Source organism: Saccostrea cucullata, unplaced genomic scaffold (genome assembly GCF_032062105.1).
Source record: "Saccostrea cucullata isolate Sc308-1 unplaced genomic scaffold, CSIRO_AGI_Scuc_v1 ctg1762, whole genome shotgun sequence".
NCBI classification, from domain to species: domain Eukaryota; kingdom Metazoa; phylum Mollusca; class Bivalvia; order Ostreida; family Ostreidae; genus Saccostrea; species Saccostrea cuccullata.
Genome location: NW_026929122.1, coordinates 204,660 through 225,000, shown reverse-complemented (window position 1 = coordinate 225,000; position 20,341 = coordinate 204,660). Strand labels below are relative to the sequence as shown.

Below are 20,341 nucleotides of genomic sequence, written 5' to 3'. Positions count from 1 at the left end.
TGAATTGGGGAGGCAGGTCCATGGCAACAAGGTAATGGACGACACGGTACATAATAATAGCCTTTGCTTTACTTCTACGGTGGAGTAAACTTTTCCATTCTAGCCTGTCGATCATCGATGTGACACTACTGGTGGTGTTGTAGTTATTGGTCACAACCCTAGCTGTCCTTCTTTGCACCGCTTCTACAGTTTAGTTTGTCGATGTTTTTTTTGTGTGTCTGTCTGTATAGCGCTTTCGTTTTCGCGCGATATCTCGAGAATCTTTTGCAATGAAAATTTACATAACAACACCCTGTGGCCGAAGGAAGATCATAATTGATTTTGAGGACAAAATTCAAGGTTGTTCAAGGGGTCAGATCCGAACCCCCCCCCCCCCCATCCCCCACCCCGCCTGCCCGAACTGCACATGCTCTTCTTTTATCCCTATGCGGGAACACAAATTCTCTGGCGCGCTTGATTTGATATTAATTTACTGAAAAATTGATTCGAAACCATGCATGCAGGAAAACAGAGGCGAGGTTGTCCTAATTGGCATCTATGGGCTTGTATAACACATTGAACGCCACTTCTATGATTCTTTTAATAATTATAATTCTAATATAATTTTCTTTATTTTTTATCTCTTACTATACTTCATTACGAAAGCTCATTTTCGTAGGTCAAAAAAAAAATTCGCGTTATAACGTGAAAGTTTCGTGAATAAACGCGTAACTTTCGCGTTATAACGCTTAACTTTCGCGAATAAACGCTTAACTCTTGCGTTATAATTATAGCGCGTAACTTTCGCAAATAACACTCCCCTTGAACTGCGTATGCTCTTCTTTTTTACTTAAGCGGGGGACACCGGCAAATCCCCCCCTCCCAACACTTTTTGGGAATATAGTCTTGCTTTAGTGGAAATGTTATAATTCATCTATTTATTGCTTGGTTCCTGAACATTTTTTTTTTGCAGTTTGGTAAAATCTAAAAAAAAAAAAAAAAAGGCGCAATGAAGCTTTTTTGAATGGAAAGGCGTGATAACGCTTTTTTTCGCGTTATTTCGCCTTTTCGAAAGGCGTTATAACCACAGGCACCTAACATTACTTATTTTTTTTAAATAAAAAATAATATATACCCCTAGGTAGGGATAATTTTCTTTCTCTATTGATTGATCCTAGGCTTTTGCTGCAGCTATATAATTTTTATATTTTTATTATTATAAGAAAACTCATAAATTAGATAAATCAAAGATTACCCACCCACCCTACGAAATAGATTTTTCGCGTGAATTGAAATTAATTATTCTTTAAATTAGGAAAATTCATGGATTGGAATTTTTTTTACTCTTTCTTGTACATAACATTCTGAATACCCCCCCCCCCCCCCCAACTTGGAAAAATAAAAAAATCTTGATGTTAATTATTCCAGGTCCCTGGTTATTCCAAGGAATTTTGAAAAAAAAAATGATTGTATCATCTGTCCTTAACTAATGAGAACAATGTGTGTGATAAAAAATCCATCCTCATTATGTCAGGATCCTGAATCAACACGTTGCCACCGTTCCACAGCATTCCATTTTCATAAAGATATCGGGATCGAGATTCTTTGTAGATGCGGTCTATTTGCTCTTCCGGTGGCCAGGACGAGCGTGAAATTTACCGGTGGAATCGTTGGGGTTGTCGAAATTTTGTGTTTATTCTTCATTGTCATCAAAGCATATTGCTATAAATAAATCAAAATGAGTGAGTACCACAGACCAGATGCAAAAACCTTGCAGAATCTGAAAGACATTTCCAACAAGCTGCGAATTCACAGCATTCAGATGACAGACGCAAGCAACTCGGGGTAAGAAAAACGCATGCTTTCTTAAAAGAAAAGTTTAAAAGGCATTGAAGAAAAAAATCTTTGTGTTTTATGTGAAACTGATCCAGTTTGCTACTTGCCTTGTTTGCTTTCTGTAGATGAATATAAAAGAACAATATTCATGAAGGTTTATTTTTTAAGTTTTGTGTAAAAGAAAAAAGTCAGATATTTTGATTTCATAGAAGTGGTTTTGAAAAAAAAAAAGAAAAAAAGAAAAGAAAATTAAAGTTTTATATTAAACATGTATATTTTGCATCTACGATATATCGATCAACGATATCTTTTCTAGATGTATTTTTATTACAGAATTGAATTTTATTAACACAATTCTTTTTAGGAAAGCCAGAATAAGTATATGGAACGCGTGAAAAATTCTTGAATATTAAAACTACTGTAGATAATCAGGGTCATGCTTTTTTCATTATCTGAGTATATAGACATAGTCAGTGCATGTTTGTCTGTTGTTCTAAAGAAACTATTGTGCAAAGAATTTGAGTCAAGAAATATATGCTCATTTTCAGTTTTGCAATATCAAAAAATTTACAAAACAATTTATTTCTTGCCTTATCTTGATTTGACTTTGATTGACCTGTTGAATATGAATATTACAATTCAACATGTGATATCCAGCCGTTAGTGTGTTTGCAAAAACAATTACTTTGTATTCTTGAACATAACTTCATTCAATCTTAGTCATTTCTTATTGTGTATTTGTTTGTTCTGCTATCTTAAAATTCAGTAAATTAATTTATTCATTTTTGTGTTTCTTCTATCTTCGCTAGCCAAGGGTAACACAACATCTCTTCATAAACCAGGGTTTTATGAGGAGAGTAGGGTATAAACCTATGGCTAGTGAAGTTGTGTTTCTTTCACAGTATTGAATTAATCAGAGGAATCATTTAATTTCATATTTACATTCATTTGCCAAAATTTACCATATATATATATATTCGAATTTTGGGAGAAAGAGACAGGGCCGTCACTCCCCTCAAATTTGAACCGAATATGGGACCCATTCCCAATGGCACAAAGTGCTAGATTTTCCCAATTTCAGATGTAGAAAATTCCCAAGCACGTGTTTTCTTGTATATACAACCTAATTTTCCACACATACATCCTTTATTTGATCCATTTAGCAGTAATGCATGCTTAATTTTAATCTGCAACAACCCTATCATGATCGTTTATTTCTAATTCGAATTTCCTCTGTCATGGAATAGAGATCTAAAGATAGGTCATACGTAGATTGGGTTGGGGAACTTATTTTCATTATTAAAAAAGGATAACCATTTTGAGTTAGTTCATTGAATAAATAAATATATTTAAAAATGAATTATAAGTTAAAATAAAATCTTGGACACTCTATTTTATTTGCATTGAGTCAAATGACCAGAAAAAAGAAAATTTTGCTAATCTTTAAAAGGAAAATTTTAAATAGTAACTTGATAATTTCAATTAAATAATTCATTATAATCTGAATTTTTGATTGAGGTGCAATAAAACAGTAAGAAATACCCCCTCCCCACATTTTTTTTTCCAGTCTCTGTATAGTATCATATGAAAATAAAAGAAAAAAAAATGCCTGTATAGTAAGTAAATGTTTGTTCTGTTAAATATAGATTTTATCAGACCTCATGTCCTGTAAATTTTAGCTTTTCAAGTATACTTTTTAAAGTGATAATTTATATGGCTTTCATGATTAAATATTTTGCTTGTTTATAATTTTCCCAATTTAACAAAAATGTCGAGGATTTTTCCCAAGATAGAGGGACCCGGTCCATGTACCAAAAGGTGCTATGACAGCCCTGAGAGATATCATAAAGAAAGAGAAAGAGAATTCATAAATTTTTGGGTAACGAGTAAGTTAACATTATTACAATCCAGAGTTTTCATTTTGTGTAAGTGGGTGGCTATATGACACAAATATTTGAAAATTTATTCTTTTCACTTGAAGAGTTGTATGAAATGTATAGCTTTGCATGCACAGGGTGTAAAAAATACAACAATATTGGATATCCAAAGTCTTACTGAAGACCTACATTCAGCAGGCAATTTAAAGTAGTACTATGTCTTATATGGATGATAAGAAATTTATATTTGCAGATGTAATACTCAAAAGACAGGATTTTAGAAGTAAATTAATAGCTTGTTTCTCAATTACTTTATTAAACATAATTAAAGGTGTTGTATGTTTCCTAATGATCACAGTTAATAAATTTTGCTTATTATTTTGGATATACATGTACCTCAATAATTAAACACTTAATTGGAATATGCATTTCAGCACACTTGAATTTCAATTTTTAAATATCACATAGAATATGCTTAATACATTAATAAATATTTTTTTCAGTTTTTTAAAAAACAAGGTTTTTAAAAAGATATGCGATAATTTACATTTAACCTCCTCATTTCCTTTTCTTAATTTTTGTCCCTGGTCCTTAAATCCCCTTGCTAATTTTTGTGTATTTCTTTCTCCTCAACACCCTAGGTGTACAGGGGTAATTTCATTCAAACTTGCAACAAAGCATTCTTAATATGATTCAAGTTTTTTCATTTAGAGAGACTTAACTGTCCCTTTTTATCATAGATAAATCAGAAAGTGGGGAAAAAAAGCTTTTATAATGTGTGTATATAAATTTAATTTGGTACAATTCATGGCCAGTATGACAAAAGTTGCAACAATAACTATTTTACTCAGTTAGCATTGTATTCCATAGGCCTCTTGTTTTCTTTACCAAATTGTAATATTCCCTCCAAATCTGGTGTTCACTTTCAGATTGTTTAACTTTATATTCTGTAAGGCAAAATGATTGATTGTTTCCTCTGCTTTACACCTTTTGAGATTTTTAGCTCACCTCAACGAAGTTGGGGGAGCTTATGTAATACCCTCGGCGTCGGTGTCGGCGTCGGCGTCCCAGGTTAAGGTTAAGTTTTTTGGAGCAGTTTTCTTTTTAAGTACTTCTATGTCCTATATTGATTAGACATGCATGGAAGAGGGTTCTAGTGTGTTTCATTGTACCAGTCAAAGTTTCAGATGCTGCAATTTCAGCAAAGGAATGACCAGGTTAATGTTTTTGGAGCAGGTTAACATTTTTGGTGCAGTTTTTGGTGTAGGTTTCATTTCCAAGTAACTATAAGCCCTATGTTGACCAAACTTGCATGGATGATACATCTAAGGATGCATACTACCAGGCTTGCTTCGGATGCTTAATCTGACCTACATTTTCCGGTTGAGTGAACAGGTTAAAGTTTTTGGTGCAGGTTTCATTTCCAAGTAACTATAAGCCCTATGTTGACCAAACTTGCATGGATGATACATCTAAGGATGCATACTACCAGGCTTGCTTTGGATGCTGAATCTGACCTACATTTTACGGTTGAGTGAACAGGTTAAAGTTTTTGGTGCAGGTTTCATTTCCAAGTAACAATAAGCCCTATGTTGACCAAACTTGCATGGATGATATATCTAAGGATGCATACTACTGGGCTTGCTTCGGATGCTGAATCTGACCTACATTTTCCGGTTGAGTGAACAAGTTAAAGTTTTTAGTGCAGGTTTCATTTCCAAGTAACTATAAGCCCTATGTTGACCAAACTTGCATGGATGATACATCTAAGGATGCACTACAGGGCTTGCTTCAGATGCTGAATCTGACCTACATTTTCTGGTTGAGTGAACAGGTTAAAGTTTTTGGTGCAGATTTCATTTCCAAGTAACTATATAAGCCCTATGTTGGCCAAACTTGCATGGATTATACATATAAGGATGTATACTACCAGGCTTGCTTCGGATGCTGTATCTGACCTACATTTTCCAGTTGAGTGAATAGGTTAAAGTTTTTGGTGCATGATTCATTTCCAAGTAACTATGAGTTCTTTAATGACCAAACTTGCGTGGATGATACATATAAGGATGCATACTACTGGTCTTGCTTCGGATGCTGAATCTGACCTACTTTTTGTTGATGAGTGAAAATGTTAGTTTTTGATGCATGTTTCATTTCCAATTAACTATGAGCCCTATAATGAGCAAACTTGCATGGATGATACATCTTAGGATGCACACTAATGGACTTGCTTCAGATGCTGAATTCGACATACATTTTCAGATAATAGACCAGGTAAAAGTTATGGGTGCAGGTCTATTACCAAAAAACTATAAGGCTTATATAACATTGTATAAACCAAACTTGCACAAATGTTGCATCAAGAGATGAAAACTCTCAAATTTGCTTCAGATGCTGGATTTTAATTACATTTTCATGAAGAAGAACTAGTTTAAATTTTTTATGTAGTTCTATTTCAAAATCAGATTAAAATTGCTTAAGGTAGGTCGCGGGTTTGCTTTTGTCATCAATTTTGGTACACAATTTCGACGATTCGAGCGGATGTTTTGTGCACATTTGATTATGACGTCAGCTACTTCACAAAGGCAACGTTACGTTGTTTCCCGCCCAATTCTCTGCAAATGACTTCAAGTCTGTACGAATCAAGTAGATTAATACAAAGTGCATTGTTACAACGCACTTTGAAAAATTACACACTTTGAAAAATGTTTTCAAAGTGCGTTAAAATTTGGGACCTAGCTAACGCACTTTGAAAAAATCATGTTTTTTTTCAAAGTGCGTAAATATCGACCATGTTAACGCATTTTGAAAAAAAAATGTAAAACTTGATCAATGTTCTCACAGATAATCGGTATGATAAATAATTGATCATGGTTGGATAATTTTTTTTATGATGAGGTCACTTCAGGACATGAGGTATAGAATACTGTAGAAGTACTTTTTTTCCGCGTGGTATTATTTTACGCTATGTACGCGGTCATAAATTTTCCGCGGAAATTTGTCCAAGCGTACTTAATATTAATGTACGGCATGTAAATACAGTTTAAGAAATCCGTGTAATTTTCTACCCGCGGATTAAACAGAAATTGCGATTCCGCGGAATTATGACCCCGTGGAAAAAACTATTCTACAGTATTTAAATATCTTAGTTTTTGATAAAAGTTATAAAAGGGAAATGGGTCTTTTAGAAAAAATAGAGAGATAATTGTTTAATATCATTATTTTGTTTCTGTTTAAAAATTCTAGGTAATAGGTAGATGTAAAAGGGGGGGGGGGCTAAAAGTGAACAACTTAAAGCATTGAATTTATCTTAAGAAAAAGAGGCAATTTGATTTCTCAAAAGTATGAAAGTTCTCATCTGTATTGAAAGTTTACAACGTCATACCATTATGTAAATACATATTACACTTTTGGGTATATACCATAGGCATCGACACCGGGCGAAGACAAGAGGAGGGGGCTAAGCCCCCCCCCCCCACATACACACATATTTTGGAAAGATATACCCTATCTAAGCATTGAAAATGCAGCTTATCCTTTTTGGGGTTTATTACTCCCCTCCCCCTTTTTTTGTTACCGACGCCTATTTATTGGAATGATAAAGATTTCGACTGATAGATCTTCTATCCGTCTTCTCCTCTTCTCGACGGGAGTAAATTAATGCATAAGTGTTTTGAGAATAAATTACAAATAAAATATTTCCATTACTTAAATCTGAATCCAATGGGATCCAATGTTTTTACATTTTTTTTTAAAGTGCGTTAAGTTGATAAAATATATTGATGTAAACTCTTAACGCACTTTGAAAAAAAAATTCGAAGTGCGTTGAGTTGGTCCCAAATTTTTCAAAGTGCGTAATTTTTTCCAAGGGCGTTGCCACAGTGCATGCTATGGACGTAAACCTCGTACATGTTTTTTTAAAATTACATTTCAATCCGAATTCTGATGTACTAGTAATTATATGTAATATCTTAGGACTAATTAAATACGATACCAAATGAAAGGAATAATTTATATTGTGAGTATAACTAACTGGTAAAATCAATCAGAATAAATCAGCGTAAAAGTTATGGTATGCAGAAAGAAAGTTATCAGGAACAAAAATTGCTTAGCGGAAAACTTGAGGGGTTGTATGTGCGCACGTTATTTGAAACTCAGGGGAACATGCGTATTGCATCATGACTGCCAATCAAAGTCAGGACGAAAATGGGTTAAATTTAATCACATGTATTTTCCTGTCTTTTTTTTATTATCATCATAATTGTTTGGTTGTTATGTATTTAAATCTCGTGTATTCGCCTTGAATTGCTGGCTAAATTTAAAAATTGTGAAATGCATCTAAAAATCAAATTTATACGAACACCTGGACTGTAAAAATCTGACACTGTAAACAATTTACAAGCATCATTTTCTATATATATTTTTTATAACAAAAAGCTCCAAGTGTAAAAGCTAAATGCAAGTGTTTTCCTTTTTTGCGTATTGAGATTTGATTAAGAGAATTCGAAATTAACAAATGTTTGAGCTTTATGGCCATATACTATGGCTTGCGACTAATATAAAAAGAACATTGCCCCCCCCCCTCCCATCCCGCGCTTATTTCCTCAGTATCGATCGGATGGTTTTTTTTTTTACCCTTTTTGAAATAAAGTGATCAAATTTTTGTATTATCCTTGAAATCCTATTGACCATAAATTTCCAAAAAAAAAAAAAAAAGAAAAAAAAAAAAATACAGGACCTGGTACTAATATTTTATCACTCGCGTTGTTGTCGCTGTATGTTAATTCTCACGCACGGGGAATGTTTATACCGTTCATTCTGACTTTGTGATTAGAGTATGAATTTCTCAATACCAGTGAAAATAAGTTGCTGGTCATTCTTATATGTCTATGCAATAAATTAAATGATGAGTGAAATTAAATTTTGTATCTATGTCACCTTTTACATCTTGTATATTCCAAAGGTCAAGATATTTATACTCGTACTGTAAATGTGACTACGTTCAACAAATGACGTTGTAGATGTAAATAAAGCCATAAACGCAACATTTTAGCAGCATAAAAGAAAAACTTTGAAATTAATTAGCAAAAAATCTAGCGAGAAGACATATTGAATTTTTTATATTAATAGTTTTGATTTTACCTCATCTTGACATTTTGAAATTCCTGACTAATTCGTCTACGTCTTTATAAAGTTATCCAATCTTTTTAAAAGAAACTATTTTCAAAAAATTCGCTTAAAAACGTCATTTTTCCATACATTTCAATAGTAAAGCGTAAAAAAAGTACTAACAACAATACCGCGTTTACAGTTATATAGCATGAAAACTATGTAGGCAAATTTAATAAAAATTGCAGATAATACACTGTGAATTCTAAGGAACATTATATATCAAATTTTCAGGATATGTTTTCTCGTAAGAATTTTTATGCAGTAAACCCGCGACCTACCTTAAATATTTTCATTTTTGGAATGTACACTTCTTGTTGGTTAATTGTGTGACTTTGCCTTACTTAAAGACAACATTCGTTGAGGTGAGCTCTGTAATCTCTGATTACCTATGTTTTCACTTGTATTGAGATGTACCACTTGCTCGTGAAGGGCTGAAAAATTTAGACCTGTACTCAAAGCACTCACAGCCGTTGAGCAGTGGGAGATCTTTTTCCTAGCCTCTAATGCAACAGGAAACCTTGACTTTATGGTTTCATCTAAAAAAAAAAGTTAATATGAACTTCATCCTGAGATTCAAGAGAAAACAATGACAAGGTTACTCAAGGGTTGTGTGATTGTTACAATAATTTGTGTAGTGGGAAAATTAAGTACAGTACTATGAAACAGGCAAGAAAAATAGTGCTGCTGCTGTTATATTGTGTTATTGACTGTAATTCGGTACCTTCTGTTGTCATGTTTGAATTGTCATAACATATTGGCTACCCAAATGTAATTGATACCTGCTAAGCAGAAAAAAAGATGTTTTTATTTAAAAGATTAAAGGTACGGTACATGTATGTCAAGTATTTAATATGTGCATGTATGGTTGTTCTCTTACACTGTTTTTGTCCCCCGCTTGAAAAGTGGGGGATATTAATTTGGGTTTGTCCGTCCGTCCGTCCGTCTTTCTGTCTGTCTGTAACGCTTTCGTTTCCACACGATATCTCGAGAACCCTTTGAGCTTTTGCAATGAAATTTAGCATAGCAACTCCCTATGGACTAAAGAAGACCCCTATTGATTTTGAGGTCAAAAGGTCAAAGGTCAAGGTCATAAATAAGCAAATTCTGTCTGTTAAAACACTTTCGTTTCCACACGATATCTCTAGAACCATTTGAGCTATTGCAATGAAATTTTACATAACAACTCCCTGTGGCCTAAAGAAGACCCCTATTGATTTTGAGGTCAAAAGGTCAAAGTTCAAGGTCGTAAATTTATACATTCTGTCTGTGTGTAACACTATCATTTCCGGGCGATATTTCAAGAAGATTTTGAGCTTATGCAATGTAATTTTATACCAAAACTCCCTAGGACGTCTCTCGCCCCTCTCAAAGTGCCCCGCCCCGTTTGTTTTATTAGTATTTATAGTATTACATGTCGCTATTTTTAGCGCAGGGGCATGAGGAGAGTTATTGCGTATAAAACAGGTTCTCGGCGAACTTTATGTTCTTATTACATCTATTAGAACTGTTTAATAAAGGCTAAATAAATCAAACACCATGGATTGTGTAAAATTTTGAGAATACCGAACATGAAAACATGAATATATACATGTATGTGACTTCAGTTCTACATATACTTCGTTCTACGTAAAGCGATTCTGTGGACTAATGGTTATGTCTCTCGCTTCCAATGTGAGAGATCCCGGGTAGCCATCTCGGTCGAGCCTTTCTTTTTTTCTTTCTTTCTTTTTTTCTTTCTTTCTTTTTTTTTTACTTAATGATAGTATTCAGCATGTGAAATGAAAAATTTATGAGGTTATAAAATCATCATTACAGTGTGATAAATATTCCATATAAAAAAAATCTTCTATACACATAGTAAAGAATAAGCAATCAAATCTTTATATGCATATTGACCTACATGTATTTTATTTGCTTCAGTATACATGTAAACATTTAATAATTCTACAAATTCAGTCAGGGGGAGCCGACTTTTTCCCTAAGCGGGGGACACGAATTCTCTGAATTAGCTTGTTTTTTTTAAAATACTTCTTTTTTTTACTAAATGATAGTATTCAGCATGTGAAATGAAAAATTTATGAGGTTATAAAATCATCATTACAGTGTGATAAATATTCTATATAAAAAAATCTTCTATACACATAATAAAGAATAAGCAATCAAATCTTTATATGCATATTGACATAAATGTATTTTATTTCCTTCAGTATACATGTATACATTTAATAATTCTACAAATTCAGTCAGTGGGAGCCGACTTTTTCCCTAAGCGGGGGACACGAATTCTCTGAATTAGCTTGTTTCTTAAAGAAACTAAATGACAAATGAACTGTATATTAGGGTTTCATAGTCATCTTTAGGCAATAAAAAAATCTCAGTGTAATGGGTATACAGTCTTTTTGGAAATACATGTAATATGAGGGCAAGATGATTCAAAAGCCATTCTTTACAGGATGTATTACACAATTTTTGTCAAGTATCATCTCGATGTTGCTTCACTCATCTCTGGACATTAACTACTTGAAGTGATTCTTAATCATTTCCTGAAATTTACATCCCTACTGAAGAAATTATCAGTTTCACATGTACTGACTTTGGCACCTCCTAAAGTATACCCGTAAATTAAAATTTGATATTTTAACAAGCAGTAAATAAATCATTCACTTGATCCTAGTAGATTATATTTTTTCTTCACATTATTTTCTTTCCATGTGGTTTTCGTGGGGACTTGACTTTATTTTTCTCTCCTAAGCAATTTACATACAAGCTGACTCGTTGATATCATATGTTGACATTTCCTCTGATTGAGTCCTTATCCTGAGTTGTTCATCTTCCCGGCTTGTTTGCACGGCTACACTGGTCCAGGCTTCTAGTGTTTTATATTTTATTGGCTGTTTTTCTGTGTGTGGAGAAATATGGCTGGAACTATTGATTCTAAGACCAAACAGGATCTGATAGACATTGCTAATAAGCTGAGAATTCACAGCATTGAGTCTACCACTGCTGCTGGCACTGGGTGAGTGAGCATTGTATGTATGTCTGTAAGTACTGGTTGATGAAAGTATATATGATATTTAAAAAAATGGTCAGAAATTTCATTTCATATTGAGGGAAAATATGGTCATGCCTCAAACTCAGATGTGATATTTGCATAGTTTTTGTTGTCTTGAAGATTCCTTTCAGTTCTTTTGTCAGAATTATAAGGATTGATTTTGTCTGGCCATTCCATTAAAATAATTAAACATTGTTCATAAGTAGTGATGAGGTATGAATGTTTTAGGATTAATACATTAAATGAAATTCCTAACATAGCATTGATTTCTTACTGAGACTGTTTTATCAGAGATTTCTCCCAATGATAAATCACATACATTATCAAGACATTTTAACAGTTCTTGTTGAATTATATTTACAACTGTGTGACTCCATTGAAGAAAACATGAGTATCTTGGAAGGGAGACTTACCTGGTATATGCAGAAATGTGGACATACAATGTCCTCATTATAAATTTGTCTTGAAATATCTTGAAGTAACATATCATGACATGTCCTCTATGAAGATATTTTCATTATTAATTTAGTTAATAGTACAGCAAGTTAGCATCATTTTTAAAGGGGAGGACAGGCAGACAGAGAAAAAAAACTTTCTTGAAAAACTTGACAAGCAAAAAAAAAAAAATGCAGGGGGTGGGAGGTGGGGGGTTGTAGATTCAAACTTCTTTTAACACTAGTCCAGTCTACATTTCCTTTACTTGACTAAACTTTTGGAAAAATGGGGAAAGAAAGGGGGCAGCCCCCTCCCCTGATGCTATATGCTGTATGCTGAATTAATTCCCCCATTTTATTTTGTTGGGCAAATTTAAAATGGGATGAATACAAAAAAAAAAAACAGTATAATTTCTTCAGTGGAACTGTGACTACGTAAAATTTTAAAATGGGGCAAGACTGTCTAGAAGTGTGAAAAGGCTAAAAATAGCATGGGGCGAAAATAGCCCTGCATAAGAAAAGTTCATGAAACAGATAGACTCCTTGTATATGTGCCTTAATTTTGTTGAAATGTAAGCATTAGGTCAAGCATGTTCTGTTGGTTTTTCAATTCTTGTCATCTAGTTATTCATCCATTGATCTGGTCCATCTGAGTAATCTTGTATACTTAGTGTTGGTATAAAATTCAAGCCCTAGACTTATAGGGGAAAAATCATCATATTAGTTTTCTGTTTGTAAAATGAAATTTTACATATCCTTGGATGTGATATAGAGAAGGAAGTGTTGACACCTAGGTACAGATGGATCTTGTACTGATGTATACCTAATTATTTTCTTCCTTGATCAGTTGATGATATCATGAGGAAGCTTCAAAAGTTAAATTGACTGTTGCTGATCAGTGTTAAGTGATAATTGTCAGTGCATCCCCAGTAGAAAAAGATTTAAACTCTTTATGTGTGAAAATATAACTATGGAAGTTGCCTTACCCTTGCACATTTGATTAAAAATGGTGATACTTAAGAGGCATTTTGCCTGTCCAGCATGCAACTTAAAATACAGTAAAACTTGGTTATAACGAAGTCACTGGAACCTATGAAATTAAATCGCTTATAATACTGTAGATTCCTTATTTTTCACATTTTCTCCTTATTGCGAATGGGCTCTTCAACAGCAAATCGTGAGGAGAAGAATTCGCGAATGGACAGTTGATCAAGAGTTTTAACATACATTTCAACACCATAAAATAAAGGACAGTAAGTTAATTTCGCGTTTGCTGCTTCTCGCGAAATTACGCAAAAATTAATTCCACGCATTTAGGAATCTACAGTAACCGTAATTCATTATAACCATATAAGAAATTCATTAAATTTATATAGCTGGGGATCCAAGATGACTTTGCTATATCTGTGAATTTGCAATATCCATGTTCATACTAAACGATTTTTACTGTATAGTCTTAATGGTTAAAAAAAACTTGATCCTGCTGAAAAACTTAATTACTCAAATGAAATGTGGCTTCATTTTCTTGAAGTTGGGCTGGGTACATTAAAGGTTAGCTGTTAAATGTAACATGGACAAGTTGATCAGGTTTAAAATATCCCTCTCAAAAGTCTTAAGATAAAATTTTTAGACTAAGATTTTTGAAAATATATTTTTAGACATCCGACATCATGCTGTTCTATTGCGGAGATAATGTCTGTCCTGTTCTTCAACACCATGAAGTACTCCATTTCAGAACCAAGGGGAGCTAACAATGACAGATTTGTCCTCTCAAAGGTACTGGGCAGAGGGCTTATACCTAACCTTTCATAAGTAATAGTATCTGAATCAGAAATAGTATGCTTCATTGTAACTTTATTGTCTTTTACTGCTACTTGGAACGGTCATCTTGTAAATGTTTTAGTATATGTTGCAGCAATTCAGATAATTGCGAACATATCAGTGCAAGGTCTTAGTATTACTGATAAATTTTACTAAATTCAGTGGTTTGCCCATTTTAATATTTCATAAAAATCATAAGAAACAAAAATCTATAAGCTCAACTCCCTGAACATGTAGGGAGAGTTGAGTGAGATGTGAGAGGAATTGACTGGCTGGTGCTTATTATAGATTCTCAGGAGCATGCATAGTAGAATGCTGCTAACAAGATCGAACCTTTTAATGGTGTTTTCATTTGTTTGTCAGGGACATGCTGCTCCAATCCTGTATGCCGCCTGGGCAGAAGCAGGTCTCTTTCCAACATCAGAGCTGCTGAAGCTCCGTAAGATAGAGTCTGACCTGGAAGGACATCCTACTCCTGTAAGTACAGTTGACTCCGTTCTTATAAATACAGTGGAATCCAGTTATTAATCTACTCAATAAGAACAACCTGCTCCTTAAGTGCAACCATCTCCTCTTATTTATTACAACATATCCTTTCAATTCCACCTACTTTCTCCTCACCATAGAACTCACAGGAAGTACAACCTACTCCTTGAGAAAGGACTTGTCACAAGCCTGGAATACACATATCTAACAATGGAGTGATTATAATGCATGCAGTGGTGACAGCAATTTGCAGTTTATGTTCAAAATGGTTAAACTTTTTTTTCTATTTTAACGCAGAGATTGAACTTTGTTGATGTGGCCACTGGATCCCTGGGACAAGGCTTGAGCTGTGCTGCTGGGATGGCATACACCGGGAAATACTTTGATAAAGCTGAGTAAGTATTGCATGGTCGTCATGGTTTGAAAAAAAATTGGTTAGAGGGCATTTGTAAACAGTATTATAAACATATTTGATCCCTCTGAAATTACCTATACACAATACCGTATAGCGGGTTATTTTAGTGGGGTGCTAATTTTGGCTTATTTTACTGTTTTCATGATAGTCCGCTAAAATTTTAATCGCTAAAATAATCAGTACCCTTCTTAGTGTCCATCTGCAAAGAGTTTAAAATCTGCGTCCGCTAAAATAAATTATGCCAAAGTTTTTGGCAAACCTTTGAGCAGGCAAAACGCCAAATTTTACACCCGCTAAGAAAACCTGCTATTTGGTACATAACATTCAGAAAGTTGCTTAAGATATACAGGTAAAAAATGAGAGCAGATTTGATTTGATTACAAAGCCTCATTTCTCAGGTTTGATTTATTAGGGCTATAAGCTTGCTCATAGATTGAACTCAATACAGTTGAAGCTTTTTGATTTGATGCAAATTAAAATTTTTGCCAAATGAATGAATAATATTTGATTCTTTGTAATGCATAATGAAAGATTTAAAAGGGAAGGGAAATTTGGGAGGTGTGGAGAGTCTATAAATTAAATGTTCTTTGTTTATACAGTTACCGAGTGTTCTGCATCATCGGTGATGGAGAGAGTGCAGAGGGGTCAATCTGGGAGGCCATGGCCTTCAGCAGTTATTATAAACTGGATAACCTGGTGGCCATCTTTGATGTGAACCGTCTGGGGCAGAGTGAACCTACCAGCCTACAGCACGAAATGGACGTGTACAGGAAGAGAGCCGAGGCTTTTGGGTAAAACATTAAACTGTGCCTGTATATAGTATCACATGCTTATAGCAAAGTGTTATGGGATACTGTAAACATATAACATTTAGCAATGTATTCTGTTTAGTGATTTTGGCGGAAAGCAGAATCCGCTAAATCACATACACGGCTAAATGTCTAGTGTATCATATGTTATATCTAGCACATTCTGATGGCGCTAAATCAAATTTAGCCTTACATTTGAAAAATTGATTTACGCACAATATTGTATGTGTACGCCAAATATAAAACGTTTACAGTATATAGCTTATAGGAATTTATTCACTCATTTCTTGACTTTTTTTAGCTGGAACACCAGTGTCGTTGACGGCCACGATGTAGAGGCCCTATGTAAAGCTTTCCATGACGCCAGCACGGTGAAGGGGAGGCCCACCTGTATCCTGGCCAAGACCTTCAAAGGAAAAGGAATCCCAGGTGGGCTAGAGCATTTTAAGACCTTCAGTCAGGAAATATATCATCTTCAGAAGTGATCAGTAAAAAATTAATATTGGGGTATCCCCATTAACAAATATTTTAATTCTTTGAAGATATAGTTCAGGCCCTGGTACTTTTAGCTATATGATCTTTTGAGTTTTATGAATCAAAAATCCTTAACCTACACATATATCAAAATGATCAGTTGCTAAGAGGAAAACTAAAACATCAATTTATATGCATGAAGTTTTTTGGTAATGGAACTTTAAGTATTTTACCCTCAAGTTCTCGAACCCTCCAAGTTTTTTCATTGTTTCATCAAGTTTGAGGTAGAGTTTGACCATATGAATTTTACAGGCATTGAGGACCAAGAGAACTGGCATGGTAAACCCTTGTCTGCCAAATCAGAGGCTGCCATTCAGGCTATTATGGAGAACATCGCCAACAAAGGACCCCACGGTCTGACCCCCAAACCCCCCAGTAACCTCGCCAAACCGGTCAACATATCCAACATCAAGCTGTCTGAACCCCCCACCTATGACAAAGGAGCTACCGTAAGTACTGTAAAATCACATATTTTCGTGGGGTCAAATTTTCATGGTTTGAGGAAAAACTGTTGGTTCCAGGGAATTTGATTTCATGGATGAAGAATTGTTTAGTATTTATGTATGTAACATTTAACATTTCATGGTGGACATGAATTTCTGGTCTTTACATACCTCGAAAACAATGAAAACTAAACCCTAGGAAAATTTGTGATTTCACACCACTTATCATATCCAGCAGTAATTCACAAACTAAACTGATATTTTAAGCAAACATTTTTATTCTCTACATAAGAAAAATGAGACAAGTATCTTGCTTGAAAGTGACTCCTTTATTTGATCAGTAGAAAAATGAAAAACTTTCCATGTTTCCTTTTACGACTTATGATTACATCTTTTTTCATTTTATTGGTAGGTTGCAACAAGAGCTGCTTATGGAACTGGACTTGTAAAGCTGGGCAAAAATAATGACAGAGTGATTGCAATGGACGGAGACACTAAAAATTCTACATTTGCCATCAAACTGAAGGTGAGTCGTGAATACTTTGAAATCAAAGGCAAACCTATATGGTTTTTGAGTTGCAAAAAATTTTTTCAAGTTGCTCTATATTTAACCAACTAACAATTCATTAGCTTCTGAACAGAGTGATTTCCCCTTATTTTGGTCTCTCTCTTTAGGAGGCTTTTCCTGACCGGTTTATCGAGTGCTTCATCGCCGAGCAGAACCTGGTTGGAGTGGGAATCGGTTGTGGCACCAGAGGTAGAACCGTACCCTTCATCTCCACATTTGCCTGTTTCCTGACCAGGGCCTTTGACCAGATCAGAATGGGAGCCATCTCTCAGACTAATGCCAACTTTGTGGGCTCTCACTCCGGGGTTTCTATTGGTTAGTGGTATTTTGACCATATGAATTTTACAGGCATTGAGGACCAAAATTTTTAAAATCAACAAGACTGATAAATTGATGCATTCACTCATAATGAATTGTAGCAATTTAAGATTATAAATTTATTTGTGATAATCAGTGAAGGGCTGTGAAAATGGGCATGATATCACTTTAGACCTCCAGTCTTTAAAAATACCCAAAACATAAACCATGATTTACAATGTAATTACTGGTACATTGGATTTTATTTTATGATCTAGATTAAAATCTCTTGAATAAACTCAGTTGTAGGTCTAGATTAATAATGAAATTGGGACATGAAGTTGCCTTTCACTTTGTCCTCACAAACAATAAGGTCCACTTTCACTTTATCCCCACACAGGTGAAGATGGTCCCTCCCAGATGGCACTAGAAGACCTGGCCATGTTCCGTACTATCCCCGGGTCCACCGTCTTCTACCCCAGCGATGCGGTGTCAACAGAGAGGGCCATGGAGCTGGCCGCTAACACCCCGGGTGTCTGCTTCATCAGAACCAGCCGTCCCAACACCCCCATTATCTACAGTGCTGACGATAACCTACAGATAGGAAAAGCAAGGGTAAGTATACATTTGTTATGGAAACAACGATATTAAGCAGGTATTTTAAAGGGGCATAGAGTAAGATTTGAAGTTAATATTTTGTCAAATTTTTTGTATAATATCATGACTTATATGTTGTTATAGCATTTCACATGGAAATATAATAAAAAAAACTACTTGCATCTTGAAATTTTTGAAACTAGGAATTTTGTGACGCATTGGATTGACAAATATATTCATTTTCATAAAGTAAACTTTTATCCTTAATGAGAAATGTTAAAACTATAATCCAGAAAATTCAGATAGAAGTGTGAGAAAGCAAAACCAACTCACCAGTATTGTCAGTCTGTGCTCAGTAATGTGAACAGAGTTTTACTAATTGAACACACCCGTCAAACATAAACTATTTTTGTAAACAGAGCACAAGCTCTGTTATCGTTAATGATTAGTTGTTAATGCCATGAACTTTAAAAAATTCATTCATTGTCCAATCAATTCTGTTTGTAGGTGGTCCGTAGTAGTGACAGTGACAAAGTGACTGTGATTGGCTGCTGCGTGACCTTGTTTGAGGCCCTGAAGGCCGCAGACAAACTCGCTGTGGATGGAGTCAACATCCGAGTTATTGACCCCTTCACCATTAAACCAATCGATGCAGAACTGATCCGAAAGAACGCCAAAGAAACCGGAGGAAAGATCATAACTGTGGAGGACCATTACCCTGAAGGTAAGCTGACCAAAATTTATCATCCAAGCTGTTAAAATTGTTCATTCAGAACGTAAAAGCATTGTGAGAGATGCTAATGAACTGGTCACAAGCATTGTTAATGAAATCATGTGTTATTAGATGTATTGAAAAAGCAAATATAAGTAATATTCCTCCATATCTGGATTTATCAGAGTGGAACTACCAACCACTTTTTCTGTAAACCGTATATTTTAACCTCAATCTTTGAAACTTTTTCATATCTCTGTTTCTTTCTCATCTCTAATTTGGATGAGAAGGTTTGACCTTTCCTGATTAATATTTGTAACTAGGTGATACATTCCAGACTATTTTTGTTTGCTTTATTACATTCGCCTAACTGTACGTAATTATCCTCCATTTCTAGGAGGTCTAGGGGAGGCAGTCTGCTCAGCCGTGGCGTGTTGTCGAGACATCACCGTTAAGAAGCTCGCTGTTCAGGAAGTCCCGAGATCTGGCAAGAGTGCTGAACTCCTGGAGAAATACGGAATCAGCGCAAACTGCATCGTCAAGGCCGTCAACCAAATTCTGTCCCAGTAAAATGGTGCTGTAGTACACAAACTCTCCAAATAAAAATGCTAGATAGACCTTTATCAAATTTTATCACATGTACGATGACTTGTACTAGTTTTTTTTCTTGTACTGATATGTGTATCTCCTTGATTATTTGATAATTTAAATAATGTTGTTTGCCAGATAAGCATTTTCTTGTTAAATGATTTGAGTGAGCTAGTGCTATCTTTGTATCTCAGGACAGTTGTTGATCAACAGATGTAGTGTTTGTTTTTGCAAATGCTTTTGTCCAAAAACAAAGAAATAAAATTTACTCAATGAATATGCTGTTTGTTCTTTGACAATTTATCAATTTATGATTTCTGGAGTGATAAAATCTTTGTCTCTGTGGACGAGATTTTATGTCCTTTTCTTGTCTCTATTTGTCCCAATCTAATTAAAATTAGATGTTAGATCCGCTCGCATACTCGCTACACTAACATCTAACAACATCCCATAGAGGGTCACATCAGAGGTCAAATTCTATCAACCAATCAAATTGTTGCTTGCAAAATCATCGTATATTTGATGAAGCAAGTAAGTCTAGAGTTGTTCCGAATTTGACCTTTGACGTGACCCTCTATGGGATGTTGTTAGATGTTAGTGTATAGGGAGTATGCGAGCGGATCTAACATCTAATTTTAATTAGATTGTATTTGTCCCGTTCCGCATGTGATTTTTAGGTCACCCGAGTAAACGCAGGTGATCTATTGCTATCCGTTTTCGT

At 34.7% G+C, this 20,341-nt stretch overlaps 1 protein-coding gene across 2 annotated transcripts; it reads left to right on the top strand.

Annotated features, from left to right (window-relative positions):
• Window positions 1-1,596: 1,596 nt before the first annotated feature.
• On the top strand, window positions 1,597-19,897 carry LOC134279825 (transketolase-like protein 2). Of its 2 annotated transcripts, none has more exons than XM_062762236.1 (12): window positions 1,597-1,824; window positions 14,009-14,126; window positions 14,535-14,648; window positions 14,955-15,052; window positions 15,672-15,863; window positions 16,183-16,310; window positions 16,668-16,864; window positions 17,271-17,384; window positions 17,534-17,741; window positions 18,124-18,338; window positions 18,828-19,044; window positions 19,430-19,897. In XM_062762236.1, exons 1-12 carry the CDS (start codon window positions 1,718-1,720, stop codon window positions 19,600-19,602), a joined length of 1,881 nt encoding a protein of 626 aa, XP_062618220.1. In that variant the 5' UTR covers window positions 1,597-1,717; the 3' UTR covers window positions 19,603-19,897. The 2 variants fall into 2 exon arrangements, with proteins under 2 accessions (XP_062618220.1, XP_062618221.1); XM_062762237.1 differs by lacking the exon at window positions 1,597-1,824 and adding an exon at window positions 11,576-11,880.
• Window positions 19,898-20,341: the final 444 nt, after the last annotated feature.